Source organism: Stegodyphus dumicola, chromosome 3 (genome assembly GCF_044657685.1).
Source record: "Stegodyphus dumicola isolate Sdum_Otavi_A_Nest chromosome 3, ASM4465768v1".
Classification (NCBI taxonomy): Eukaryota; Metazoa; Arthropoda; class Arachnida; order Araneae; family Eresidae; genus Stegodyphus; species Stegodyphus dumicola.
The window spans coordinates 52,601,547-52,615,952 of record NC_140770.1 but is presented as its reverse complement, the minus strand read 5'-3'; the positions used below and the strand labels follow the sequence as shown (position 1 = coordinate 52,615,952).

The following is a 14,406-nucleotide window of genomic DNA, read 5'->3' as shown; positions in this document are numbered from 1 at the left end:
ACCCTAACTGATTTACATCTGGCGAGAAAAGCGAGGGGAATAAGAAAAGACCGACAAGACTAGCAAATTAAAATAACTACTAGTAAAAATAATCACAGAACCCCTAAGTTCAAGTTCTGAATTTAATTTTTAGCTCTTAAAGAAGCGATAATCTTTGGCATAAATAAAGTTTGGAACTAGAGATTTAAAAAAAATCCCTATATATAAATGTATTTCAGACTATTTTACGTGCAAAAATCAAGCAAATTTCATAGTTAATAATTATTTAGTAGTTAATAATCACTGTTAAATTTAGTAGATTAATAGCATCTAGAAATATATTAAATCCTGCACGATTATTGTTACATAGTCCAGGTGGAAAGTTAGTATCTCCTTCGGTACATAATATACCTCTTCTATATAACACTATCGCAGTGCATCTGACAGGCGTACTGTTAAAATGCTCGATAATTTAAAATTTTCAAATAGCTTTACGGCACATCCTATGCATAGCATTCTTTTTTGGGTGATAATTATGATAATTTCCTAATAGTTTTGAGTTTCTGATTTTTAAACGTAGAGACATTAGGTATTTCGAAGCAGGAGAAATGAAAAATGAGCAATGCCCTCGCAGGGACTCGAACTACGGACCTCTCGAATACATGTCGAGCGTGCTGACCACTACACTACGAAGGCATGCTAAGAAATCGGGAGAAATACCTTATAAACTGCCTAATTCTTCTTGGCTTCCATCATGATAAATCGTCAAAATTTAGAAGTTTTATTCAAATCTCAATTACAGTAAATTAAGTTTAATTACTACTCTGGCTTATTCTGAACATTAATTTATTTCTTGTTTCGAAAAGCGCTTATAGAATATGTTATTCCGCTATAAATTAACTATAAATTTGAGAGCCTTTTGAAGGTAAGTGAGAACGTAAATTAGAGAACTACAAGAATACTCTAGCTGATTTCTTAGTGAGTATTGTAAATCTTTTGAGGCCAGCTGTTGTATTAGTTAACAATCAAAAACGTTTTCAATTCTTTTTATTACATGTTCTTTTAAGTTGAAATAGAAGATAGGATTCAAATAAATTTTTGCTTTAAAAATAGCCAAAACAGGAGAGCATAACCTGATGTAAATTTTAATTAAAACTGGAATAAATGAAATTCGAATGGCGTAGATTTTGAAAAAAAAAAATAAAAACTCGAAATTTACCTTCTGTAGTTAACGACATGAATTCTAATCTATTGCTTCCCAACTTTTCTAAAATTCTTAAAATTGAAGCTTTTTCACATTTCGTTACCGGTTTTCTCTATAGATGACTCTGTGTTAATTTTCTCCTTGCTTTTCCCTTTGATTTCATTATAAGTGTGATTACTGCTGCTTTTAAATTTACAGAAAATGCTATGCTTCTTAAAAAAAGAACTGTCTAAAAAATTAGAACAATATTTTATCACTGTCGAAATTTAATAAAAATTCACACTAATCTAAGACTGCTTTTTTGCCAAATTTAAGATTCTACGCTGACATGTTTTGTTCTGATTATGCTATTAGTTACTATTGATTTAGTTGCAGTAAATGTTTTGGGAGGTTAACGGTAACTTGTCTTGACAGCTGTATAGCTTTAGATAGTTAAATTTGGAATTACGTGCATAGTTTGAATTTAAGTATAACATTATTTTCGTAGACGTTTATCAATACATGAAAACATGCTTCCAAAAGTACACTTTATTGAGAGTTGAATTGCTTGATTTCACTTGTAATAGAAAGTTTTGTTTCATAACTGGTTAGAATCACTTTTTTTTTAAAGTTCATTAAGCTGTTTCGTGATTTTGAGAACATTTATACCAAAACTAGCAAATGCAAGAGAAAACAAAGAGTCAAATACAATACCATTGGTCCATAATGCATGACAGAAGTGAAATCATATTCTACTCCTCTGGGATTTTCGATGCCTTTGTCGAACTGGGAATACCGAGCAACTGGCATGTTGTTCCATAGGATATGGATGTAACGGTCACGATCATTACGTGACTGCTCGTGGTAGAAGCCAATAGCATGCCCTATCTCATGAACTATGATATTAGACTAAAAGAGAAAACATGGATTTGTCAGTAATTTAAGAACACTCTCCTAACCAAATATACAAATACACTCCTCAAAAGTTAAATTGCAACACCAAGAAAGAATGCACGTAGCGTCACGCAAATTGCAGGAGCGAGAGTTGTGAGGTGGATATGCCAAATGATAAAAGTTGTGCACGCATTGGATCACGTGGTACGCATATGCGGGGTATAAAAGTCAGCCACTTTCTCTTCTCATAAACAGCATCTGAGGGTTTACGGAGCATTGGAGACTTTAGAAGAAGCATAGAAAATGTCCCTGAGACGTCGGCGAGCTCAATCGGCTCAATACCATCAGTTAACAACCGGGGAACTTGATCGTATTACCGAACTCAATGAGCTTGGTTTGTTACTGCGCACAATAGCCACCCGTGTTGGGCACAATGTGAGTACGATCCAAAGTTGTGTCACACAATGGATACAGGAAGGTGTGCGTGCACGTCGAAGAGAAAGTGGTGTGCACAGGTACACATCAGAGAACACAGACCGGCGTATTCGGCGGTCAACTATTGGAGACCCTTTCTCCATGGCACGTGACATCCGAAGCCGGTTGCCTCCAGCAGCAGATGGATCTGTGTCCACCCAAACTATTCGCAACAGATTGCATGAAGTACACTTACGTTCACGGGTACCTGCCAAAAAATACCATTGACTGCTGAATACAAGACTAGACGCCTGGTGGGAAGTCAGCGTCATAGTGCGTGGACCATCGAATTGCATCGGGTTTTGTTCACGGATGAATCTCGTTTCTGTCTGTGGAGGAATGACAGCCGTCAACCGGGCGACCCGGAGTGTCATACCAGTCTTGCACCGGGCATTATGGTTCGGGGCGGCATAATTTTTTATCACGAGACGTCCCTGGTAATAATTAATCCTCATTAACGTCAGTTTGACAGCGGATCGCTACACCACGTAATTTGTGGAGTCTGTTGTTCTGCTCTGGTTGCAGGGCGCATCCAACATGACGCATGTCGCACGGCGTGCTCTTAACAGCCTGACCGGATCTGACATCCTACCTTGGCCGGCAGCCTCTCCAGATCTGAATCCCATCAAACACCTGTGGGATGTCATTGGACTTGACATTTACCGATAACCACGGCCGCAAACCCTGGATGATCTGCGTACTGGAGTTGATGTGGCTTGACAAAGGCTACCTCAGGCAGCTATCAATGAACACATTGATAGCATGCTTACAGGACTGCGGCCTGTATCACTGCCCGAGGTGGGCAAATTAGATACTTAATAAATTGGATTATAATGATTTTATGTATCTGTTTTTTTAATCATTTGCATATCTACCTCACAACTCTCGATCCTGAAATTTGCATGACGGTACGAGCATTCTTTTTTGGTGTTGCAATTCCACTTTTGAGGATTGTATTTAAATAACAATCTAATAAATACATAAAATGTTTCAAAATATTTGCAAGACTAAATATCTCTTGAAGAAATGAGCTTGTAGTTCCAGGTTAAGAAATAAGAATAATAACTACTTTCAGATCATGACAATTTTACTCACGTTTATTCATTTTAGTAAAAATAAATGAAGGTTTTAGACGAGCCGTATTTAAAAAAAGGAATTCCTTCCTTCTACGAAGTAAATGAAGTACTATAATCGCAAAAGGTTTCGGGTATAATGTTTCAATGGACTTATCCATTTTGACCATCTCGAATCCATTTGAACAATGGTTTTGTGTGACATCTGTACGTACGGATGGAATGAAGGATTTTCCCCCAAAAAAGGATTACATAGTGGATTTTTAATGGATTCAAAGGAGCCGTATATTTTGAATGTGTCCATGTCCGTACAGACATTATACATTTACAGACATCCATGTCTTCATCCTATCTTCTCCTCCGAGTACAACGATACAACAGACAAGAGCCCTACCACTTTACCGATCGGGAGGCGGATTTGAATTTTAGTTTGCGCAAATACTAAATTCCAAAATTTTTTTATGTGAGGACATTTATTTTTTATATGACTCTTGAGATTGTCACCCATGTGTTGGTAGAACAGGTTTTAAATTATATAATTTAAATAATTTAAAAAGACTATTTTTGCATATAATAGAACTCAGTTTCGTAAAGCGATTTTTAATTTAGTTAATAAATGATTAATACTGCATTACATAGTGATACAAAACTAACTAGTTAATAATGTTAAACGTAATTCTCTTTATGGAGAGCCTGAAAGAAAATTGAAATTTTCTTTGGTTTTCATTGACAGATTTTACATGATCAGAACTGTTGTGCAACTCTGAAAGCCTAAATTCCTTATATTTAAGAAATTAACCTAATAAATTTAAATTTCAAGTCTAATCTTAAGGCATTTAAAAGCTATTTAACTGAGCAAACTTACTGGAACTTCTTTATTATCTAATTCAGGGGAATCTAAACATCTTTTATTCTACTCGTCCAAGGAAATCTCAACTTTACATTGATCCCTTAAATACTTAATAATATAATAATACTAAAAAAAAAAAAAAAAAAAAAAAAAAAAAAAAAAAAAAAATTACAAAAAAAATTTAAAAAAAAAATATGAAATTTTTCAGATTTTAAATTACGTCCAAAGGGGCGTTTTTTTTAACGTTTTGAGTGTTACCTTTATTTATTAAATATCATGTTCTTTGCACTTAAACCATAAAATTCAGTTCAAGAGCAATATCGCAAAATAATGTTAAATTAAGCATATCTTTAGAATTTCCGATATAAACAGTCTCGCGAGCTGGAGATAAAAGTATTTTTTTTCTATATAACGTTGCCATTTCTCGCTTTTAAAGCATTGAGTTTGTAAATCAAAAATTCGTTAAAGTTTTACAAAATATAAAATCTATAATAAAACAAATTCCAAATTTGGGATTTCAGATGCCCATATTCGCAGTAGGATTTCGTCATTCAAAATTCGATGGCTCTATGTACCATTGTTTTATCACAATGCGAGAAATAGACAATCATTTATGCACATTTTTCATTATTTAATTTCTTCAAATATAATGCAGGACTCTAACATTTTGTGGCAACAGTTTGAAAAGTGAACCGACGTTTATGAGTCCGACGCAAAATCGCAAAACGAAAACAATAGTCCTTCGGGACTGAAATCCCTTTGGACTAAAAAGACATACCTAATGCGATTTTCAACATACCTACTACGATTTTCAAATTGTTTATTTGTTATTATTGTTATACGGTGCTTTTCATGCATTAAATTACATATTTCCATTGAGTTGCGTTATATAATTTTTTTTGTGTTAGTAGAATTGACCGACACTGTCACTGTGACAAGCCTGCTGAGGGACTCCTGACGCTATTAACTAATTTAGAATGTACCTGTTTTCTGTATCCTCAAAATCAGTTTAAAAGCACACTTAGTTTCTGAAGATGTTTGCATATATTTTCAAATTTTAACTTAGTTCTTATATTCGGGATTTTATTCACTTTTCCTATCAAGTCCTCTCAATGTCATATCGACCACTTGGGAGTATATATATTAAATCGATAATTCTGATGTCTTCTGAACTAATTCATAAACACATTTTTATCTCAAATATTATAAATGTTCAGCTGATAGCTGTCATATGAATACTAACTCTGTTACATCCTGGTCCGATTGATACATCTTGGCCAGCAAAAATTGTGTTTATTTTTCCAATCATCGACCAACATCTGAAATATCAAAAAAACATTTGTTAAAGATATATAGAGGAGAATTATTTTGTCGTTATTTTACCAAATACAGAATACATGCATACCAAAAATAGAGATACAGAATTACATACATAAGTATACAAAATTGCAATCATAAATCAAGCGTAACAAATTATAAATTTAAAATAATTTGGATCTTATTCACATTAAACATTACATTTTTAGCTAAGTGCAGCCCTAATACAATACTTATCTAATCCTTTATATTGAGAATAAGTAAATGATAAAATTCCTGCCTTTAAAAGCTCTAACGATGGTAGATTTTAACTTGTTTTTCTTGTGACTGTCTATGATGTTTACAAGCAATCTAATTATCACACCATTAAAGGGAAACGATATGCGTATAAAAAGCGTAGGTATGTATGAAAATATCAGTATATGAGTATATATTAAATATGAGTCAAAAGTACGTATGAGAAAAATCACTATTTTGATTAAAGTTATCAGGTTCAGTGTTCCGTCTTACTTGCTTTGGGAACATGCAAAGACCTGACTCGGAACAGGGAGCTTACTAAAGCTATGTTCAATAAATGTGGGAAGTAGACAAGATACACAGGAAGGGTATACGAAAACCTTTATTTTTCACTCTTTACAATAATTTCCGGACTTCGGAATACAGAGACCAACCACTTGTGGTCTGAACGTAAGAATATAAAAAATATTAACTAAACTCTAACTTAACTTTGGAATAATAAACAAGGGCCTACGTGGAAGATTGGCCATATATTAACAGGAAGCCGTATGTAGTACAGAGCACTGTTAACACTACAATACGTTTAAAATTATCAAGAGGATTAAACCTCTGGCCTGGAAGGCAACCAGCAACCGAGTAAAAACTGCTAAGGCAAGCGGCCTGCTACTACTAACTCCTTCCTCTCTCTCGCTTGGCAAAAAGCCACAACTTAAGTACTTGGCGTTCGCAAGATAAATTTGCATAAATAAGTTAAAGCTTTTAATTCTGGCCGGAAGTAGAAAATAAGAAGTGATAGTAAAGATTTAAAATAAAATAAACGTTAGTAAAACTTAAGATCCTTACAAAGTAAAGTACAATTTGAGATATTTATATAATTTACTGAAGTAAGAATAAATGAGAACGCTGAAAGTAGAGAAATACAAGGATGATAATAATGATAACAATGAATGCATTCATAAGTAAAAGCTTTTTCGAAAATCAGGAAATAAGTTTTGTACTCATATGAACTAATTTATTAGGTCCTTTGAGGTCCCCTGTAGAAACTCCGTCATTTAAAATGCAGTTTTGACAGTTGTTGAAAACAGTTCCCGAAAACAGCGGAAAGTATTTTCATTCAGCATGGCATGGAAAACCTCGTCACACAGTTTTGAAGAAACCGAAATACCCAAAATTATTCTTCCTTTGGACTATTTTAGGTGTAGGGATAGGAAGAAGTGTTCTGGAGCATGATAAGATGAGTATGGTGGATGTCACAGAGCTCGAACTCATCAAAAGCCATGAACAATGACATAATCTCGTTTACAGTGCGCTTTTGGCAACGACTCAAAACAGTCCTGAAAACATTTCCTGGGAACAGCTATAAAATACCTGTTTTGGAATCGCATGGAGAACCTAGTCACAAGGCTTTGAAATGTCTGGAATATCCAAAAATCGTTCTTTCTTTAGGACGTCTTAGGTGCAGAAATAAAACGAATTCTCCTGGAGCGTAATCGGGTGAATGTAGTGGATGACAGAAGATAAGCGCCCCAAAAGCCATAAACTGTTTCATGACAATGACGAAATGTCGTTCACAATGCACTTTCAAAACGACATGAAAAGAGCCGTGAAACAATCTCCTGGAAAGACCAGAAAAAATTCTCTTTTGGCATCGGATGGAGAACCTCTTCATATGGCTTTGAAATGTCTATCTAGAATATCCCAAAATTGTTTTTTTTAGACTCTTTCATGTGCAGAAATAAAACGAAGTCTTCTGGAGCAGGAGCAGGTGAGTACAGAAGATGATAGAGGGCTATAACTCCTCTACAAGCCATAAACTTTTTCATGACAGTTACCGAACATGGCCGGGCATTAGCATGACAAAAGTTGCAAAAACCTACGCAGGCCTATTTTGGGCATAAACGATAGAGATCCTCTGGTCTAGATCCAATGATCCTAGAGATCCGATGGAATAATTTGCCAAAATACCCTTGTGCGAGTTAACATTAATTGCTCCTTTTTCTAGCTGATATCTTTTTTTTTTAATTTTAAATATTTTCGTTAGTATGCGAAATTGTGGACCTACCACTTCGAGCAGCATTTTCAATGGAATCCCACTCAGTCCGGAAACCTATAAACCATTCATAAACGACTTTAAGGATAAGGCTATCTTCATAAACTTGTTTCGATATACCATGACTGTCTTTTGTCCATTTGGCAAACTTTAAACAAAAATTTTAATTCGTTCGCGGCTCCATTTTACAGTCACGCAGCTCTGTAGCTCCTGAAGAACTTGGATCCTGTCTGGATATCACTTTATAATGGATCGTAGAACCTTTTATACTGTCCATCATGGCCCAGACATATCACGTGAAACCGCTGGCACTTGTCGAAGAATATTGGAAACCAGATGCTCTTTCCACCATAGCAAGAGCCCATGTCTCTTACCAAGGATCTTCCACAGTTTCATTTGAAATCCTTGTCCTTCCCTTTCTTCGTAGAAGACATTACTTCCCACTCTCTTCAAATTTAGTAATCATCTTTTTCAAATCCTTGCCCCAACGCAGACCCTTTTCATAAGTCTTTCAAGCGTCGATATGCTCGTAGTGCAGCCATTCCGCTAAATTAACATCGCTGCCATTCCGCTGAAATAACTTGATTTAAGCACTGGCTTTGAAAACGCTCCGAATTTGCGTAGCGTTCTTTCCGCATTGAATGAAAAGCGACATCTGTCGGTGGAAATTTGAACCATTAATTTTTATTGCAGATTTCTTTTTCCTAAGTTCCTTATAACATATATACCACGTTTCAACTGAATAGTTAAACCAGAAAGGGCTCCACACAGGTCTAAACAGGATCATTATAACTATAACCACCCTATACATAATCAATCTCATGTAAGTGAATTGATCAGAGCGGTAAGAAACTTATCAGGAGATGAATTTTATTATGTTAATAAATAAATAACTTTGAAAATAATTATCTAAGTAAACTGATACACAGTGTCAATATTTTGTAATGAAAGCTGATATCAACCTGAAAATATTCTATTGCAATACACACATATTTTTCTGCTAGGTTTTATTAATATATTAACAGTAGATTTTGAATTTTCAACTCGGTAAATTAATAACTCGGCTATATAAATTTATATCAGATAAGCAACTAAAATAGTTACTTTAATTGATTAAAATTCCATCAAGCTTTAATGAAATTATTTACTCAGCTTTAATGAAATTACTTACTCAGCTTTAATGAAATTACTTACTCTTGAATCACGAAACATGTGTTAATTTTCCAATAAATAAAAGCTTATTTTCAAAATATGTCACTCAAAGGAATTTATTTTATACTTGTTAATTATTAATAGGATGTTTTCGTACGAAGGAACAGATTTATGCTGAATCCTTCATTTGGTTTCTTAAACAATTTTTCTTTTTACTATCCCAATATTAATGTAGCATAAAAAAGGCCAACCAGCGTTTATCCAGAAGGATTTGAAACATTCAGTGTAAGTTTTGCAATGATGATTTCTTATATAAAATTTATACAATATCTATACTGAATGAGAGTTACATTATAGACATCCAACATTGATGTAACATCCTGGAAATGTTCATTAAGGCACGCTCATTGTGAGAAGAAATAGTGTGCAAGTAAGTAAAACAAAAGATCTGAGTGACTTTGAACGAATGATCGTGAGGGTAAAAAAATTCGGTTAATGATTTATGTTCTAGGATTTCTCGTGAAACAATATCTTGAGTGTTTAGAGAGAAGCAAAAAAACAAAGTTTTAGGCAATAAGGTCGACTGGCACGAAAAGCAGAAGGATAATGTCATGGGCAAAGTATATCCGAAGGCCTAACGCAGCCAACATTAAACAAACAACGGGAAGGTTTTAACAGCAAAATGCTGTCAATGATGCCTATACTATCACTGATAAAATAGAAAACACGGTTGCTATGGACTGAGGAATTGGACATTGGATAACGGTGACTTGGTACAATAAATTTCGTTTCTTTCTTTGTCATGCTAATGACAAGGCCTGAATGGGAGACAAGCTGAATGTATTTATGGACGTTTCTTGCCTAATAGCAAGTTTTCACACTGGTGACGACAGAATTCTGGAGAATAATCTCCTGAAGTACAGAGATCTCTTGATACGCCTGGAACCAAATTACAGCTTACCTCAACAGTCTTACAGATTATGTACACTGCGAAAAAAAAATCTGAAAGATTTCAGATTTTAAATTACGTCCAAAGGAGCGTTTTTTTAACGTTTTGTGTGTTACCTTTATTTATTAAATATCATGTTCTTTTTAAACCATCAAATTCAGTTCAATAGCAATGTGGAGAAAAATTTTAAAATGAGCCTATCTTTAGAATTTGCGATACACAGTTCCGCGCGCTGGAGATACAAAGGTTCCCCCCCCCCCTCCGTAGATTGTTGCCATTGCTCGCTTTCAAATCGTTGAGATTGTTACTCAGAATTTCGTTAAAGTTTTACAAAATATTAAATCGATAATAAAACAAATTCCAAATTTCAAATTTGGGCTTCCACATGCCCATATTCGCAGTAGGATTACGTCATTCAAAATTCGATGGCTTTATGCACCGTTGTTTTATTACAATGCGAGAAATATACATACATTTATGCAGATTCTTCATTATTTAATTTTTTTCAAATATAATACAGGGCGATAGTATTTGTTGGCAACTGTTTGAAAAGTGAAACGGACATTCAGTGATTCAACGCAAAATCGCAAAACGAAAACAGTAGTCCTTCAGGGACAAAGCCTCTTTGGACTAAAAATGGGACAGTTCTATATCTCCGGTTCTACTGGGCGGATTCAAGAAATTCAACTTGCGTTTTTCATGTCTCGAAAGTGCGACTTAGGATATGTATTAGATTTATATATAGTATTGTTCTAATATCAGTATTTTGACACAAAATCGGACCTTTTTCTGAACTAACATACCAATTTTTCTCCATATTTCAGTTCTACGAGTTAAATTATGCTAAACTGCCAAATTTTGTAAAAATCGGACTAGTAGGTTTTACAAAATCAGCTTTCAAAACTTTAGCTCCTCATGTTAATTGAGTTTGGTATATATTTATTAATCTCTCTTTTTTTATTAAGCTTATTCTTCCTTTGACATTTCGAAATTCAGGTTCATTCCAAATAAAATTTACCCATTTTTTATGATTTATTTTTAAAATTTGTATTTTTAAATAATTTTTATAAATTTTTTAAAACAAATTTGAATTATAATTATAAAACTTTTACCATCATCTTAAAGTAGATGTATTTCTAAGCATACCTGCAAAAAAATTACAAATTTTTATTCAAAATTTTCGAAGATATACATGAATTTATATATTGGCGCTTTTTGAAATTTGGCATATTTGTTGAAAGCGATGAAACATGAAATGTGGTTTAAACACTACGCTAAAATTATTTGGAAGTAGGAACGAGGTGCCTTTTTTTCCCGTTCCGGCATAATGGAAGGGAAAGGAAAATTGGTTGCCATATATTAAAATGTTCAATTTTGACAAGATAAATTTTTGAATATCTCCGTAAATTTCGCACCAAATTTTCCAAAATTTAAATAATTTGAGTCGTAGAATCGAAATATGGAAAAAATTGGTATGTTATTTAAAAAAAAAAAATCTGATGTGTACACCACATGACTTCCTTGTACGGAATATTAAATGATACGCATTTTTAATTGCATTTCATTTAAACTTATTAGATTGAATTAAACCTACTTCGCCGACAGCGCATAAACCACAATAGAATAAATGCATTCTTTAAAATTCACTTTGTTTACCATAGCGAAACTCTGGCGCTAGGTTTACTTAACAGTATTATATTTCATTCATATTATAACTCAGAATGCACAAAATGTATATCATTTAAAGAATTATCTAATCGTTGCCACATGTTCTATTCAAATACTATAATAAAGCTAGAACGATGTATAAAAGAAATTAAGCAAACAAAACAAAACAGAAACAGTTTTTCACAGACAATTGAGTATTTCTCATTTAATTAATTCAGTTCTTACTTCGCGAGAAGGCAAAAATACATAAAAACTCAAAATATCTATATTAAAAATTACGAAGTAAATCTCAAACGCTTATTTCCTCGAAAAAATTCCAGAAAGAATTAAGCATGATTTAATTGGTAACAATAAATGAACGCGTTATCTTTGTTGTTGCGAAGCTAAGTTTCTCTAGATTGGCAACAAATCCACTAGTCTCCTGTTTCAAATGTAAACATCAATGGCCGCCATTAAAAACAGGCTTAGCGTCAATTAAACAACTTTAAAATTGCTGATAATTCTAAAAATATTGCACACAGATTTACTAAAGGCATAAAATCTTTAACCGGAAGATAAAAACAACATAATTCAATCATTTTAAAAGCAAAAAATGTACAATTTACAAACATATAAGAGTAAAGAAACTGAGATCACTGAGCCGGGTAACAGAGTGGATATATATATAAATATATTTATATACGTTTGGTGCGGCCGATTGCAACCAAAATACGAGGTGCACATCTACATGTTATAGCAGTCCTATATACAAAATTTCAACGTTCTGGAGCTACTCGTTTTTGAGTTATGCGAGATACGTACGTACATACGTTCGTACAGACGCCACGAAAAATTATCTTCAGAATTAATTTTAAAGCAGTTTTATAATTTTTTTGAAGGAAAAGAGTATTTTATTGTGTCTTTACGTACAGATATGACGCAAAAACATCGTTAAATTGCATTCGATAGCGGTCAAAATGGATATTTTCGTTGAAATATGCTGCCTGAAACTTTTTGGGATTACAATACTTCCTTTTTACTTCGTACAAGGAAGTAAAAAGTCCGATTTTGTGTCAAAATGCCTATGTTAGAAAAGTGATATATATATATATATATATATATATATATAATATCCTAAGTCGCGCTTTCGAGACATGAAAAACGCAATTTGAATTTTGTCATAAGGCTCAGTAGAACTCGAGCTATAGAACTGTCCCATTTTTGTTTCGCTATGTACACTTGTTTATCGCTGCGATATTCTTTGATACAAATGGTCACTTTCAGCAGGACAATGCGTCTTGTCAAAGTGCACGACTGATCTCAGATTGCTTTGGAGTTCAAATTGCTTCAACGAATAGTTCAGCCATCTGATACCAGTCCAGTATTTGCAGAACAAAGTGGAAAGATCTGTTCAAAAACGAGAACACCATTTTCCATTCATAACGAAAATTAAAGCCGCCATGGGTTAATATCCCTCCAGAAATCTATCAGCATGCTGTTGAATCCATGCCCAGAAGAATATCGGTTGGGATCACAACTAAAGTTGGACCAATGCATTATTACGAGATATCTCTAATATTTTGACCACTCGATATATACATGTGGAGTGAGAGGAAACATTTTCTCTTTCAGCGAGCTTTTTCTTGTTTCAAAAACCAGTAAAATTGTCAATATTATTCTGCAAGTCCTATATTATTAAACTCATACAATAAAAATTTATAATTTAAAGTATACAAACTGTGTTGTTATTATTGGATTTTTACTTACCCTTCCTGGTCCGCCCTGAATCGTAAGTAGTTGAAATCAATAGCTTTTTCGGTGAATTTTAGGCAAGTGTGTTTTTCCCATTCTCCCATCGCATCCACGATCATTGCTTTAAGATTGTCATCCACAGCTACGACGGAAATAAAAAATTATTATGACACATGATTAAGAAAATTAAACAAAGATTTAAAAGGAAGAACTGACGCAATAGATAACCTAGCTTAATAACTGGAACAGTTGTAAGCAGTTTGAGTTGCATATATTAAAGAAAATTTTATTTAGATTTAAAGTGTAACACTTTCAAGTGTCCGAAAGTTGCTCGTGATTTATGATTATTTAAAGTGTAATTTCCTTGAAACCTATATCAGACACATAAATACGAGGTTTGGGAATTAAAAGAAAAAACTAAAATTATTAAATAAATAAAATTATTTATTTCATAGGGCTACTATTAGTTAATTTATAATTTCAACCCGTATTATTAATTCACTTTTTCGTTTCCTCACCAGAATGAAAATTTAGTTTGAGAATATTTAATCTAAGGATTTGGGATTGTAGGACACAGTGTGTTTTTGCCTCTTAAGGCCTCGTTATTTGGGTTCGCTAGCTATGATAAGATTGTAATTGTTCGGCTATTATTACTGCCGACATTTGAATTGTTACGCCGGTGAGAAGTTTGAGCCAACTTCGCGTTACATAAATTGTGTAGTCTTCGAACACTAAGTTTAAATTCCGAAATTTACAGTTATTTTAAATTGCCTTGACACAAATGTACTTGAGCTTGTACTTGTGCCAAGCACGAGAAATCCATTTTATGTTCAAGATCTGATTTAATAA

General features: G+C 33.6%; 1 protein-coding gene across 1 annotated transcript in view; it reads right to left on the bottom strand.

Moving 5' to 3' along the window:
- LOC118181404 (protein SpAN-like) overlaps positions 1-14,406 on the bottom strand; it is a 60,059-nt gene that overhangs the window by 26,734 nt on the left and 18,919 nt on the right. The window contains exons 3-5 of the mRNA XM_085812885.1: positions 13,573-13,699; positions 5,697-5,772; positions 1,877-2,071 (exon numbers count right to left, since the gene is read on the bottom strand). Coding sequence (XP_085669011.1) covers positions 1,877-2,071; positions 5,697-5,772; positions 13,573-13,699 — 398 coding nt within the window. The remainder of the gene's footprint in view (positions 1-1,876; positions 2,072-5,696; positions 5,773-13,572; positions 13,700-14,406) is intronic.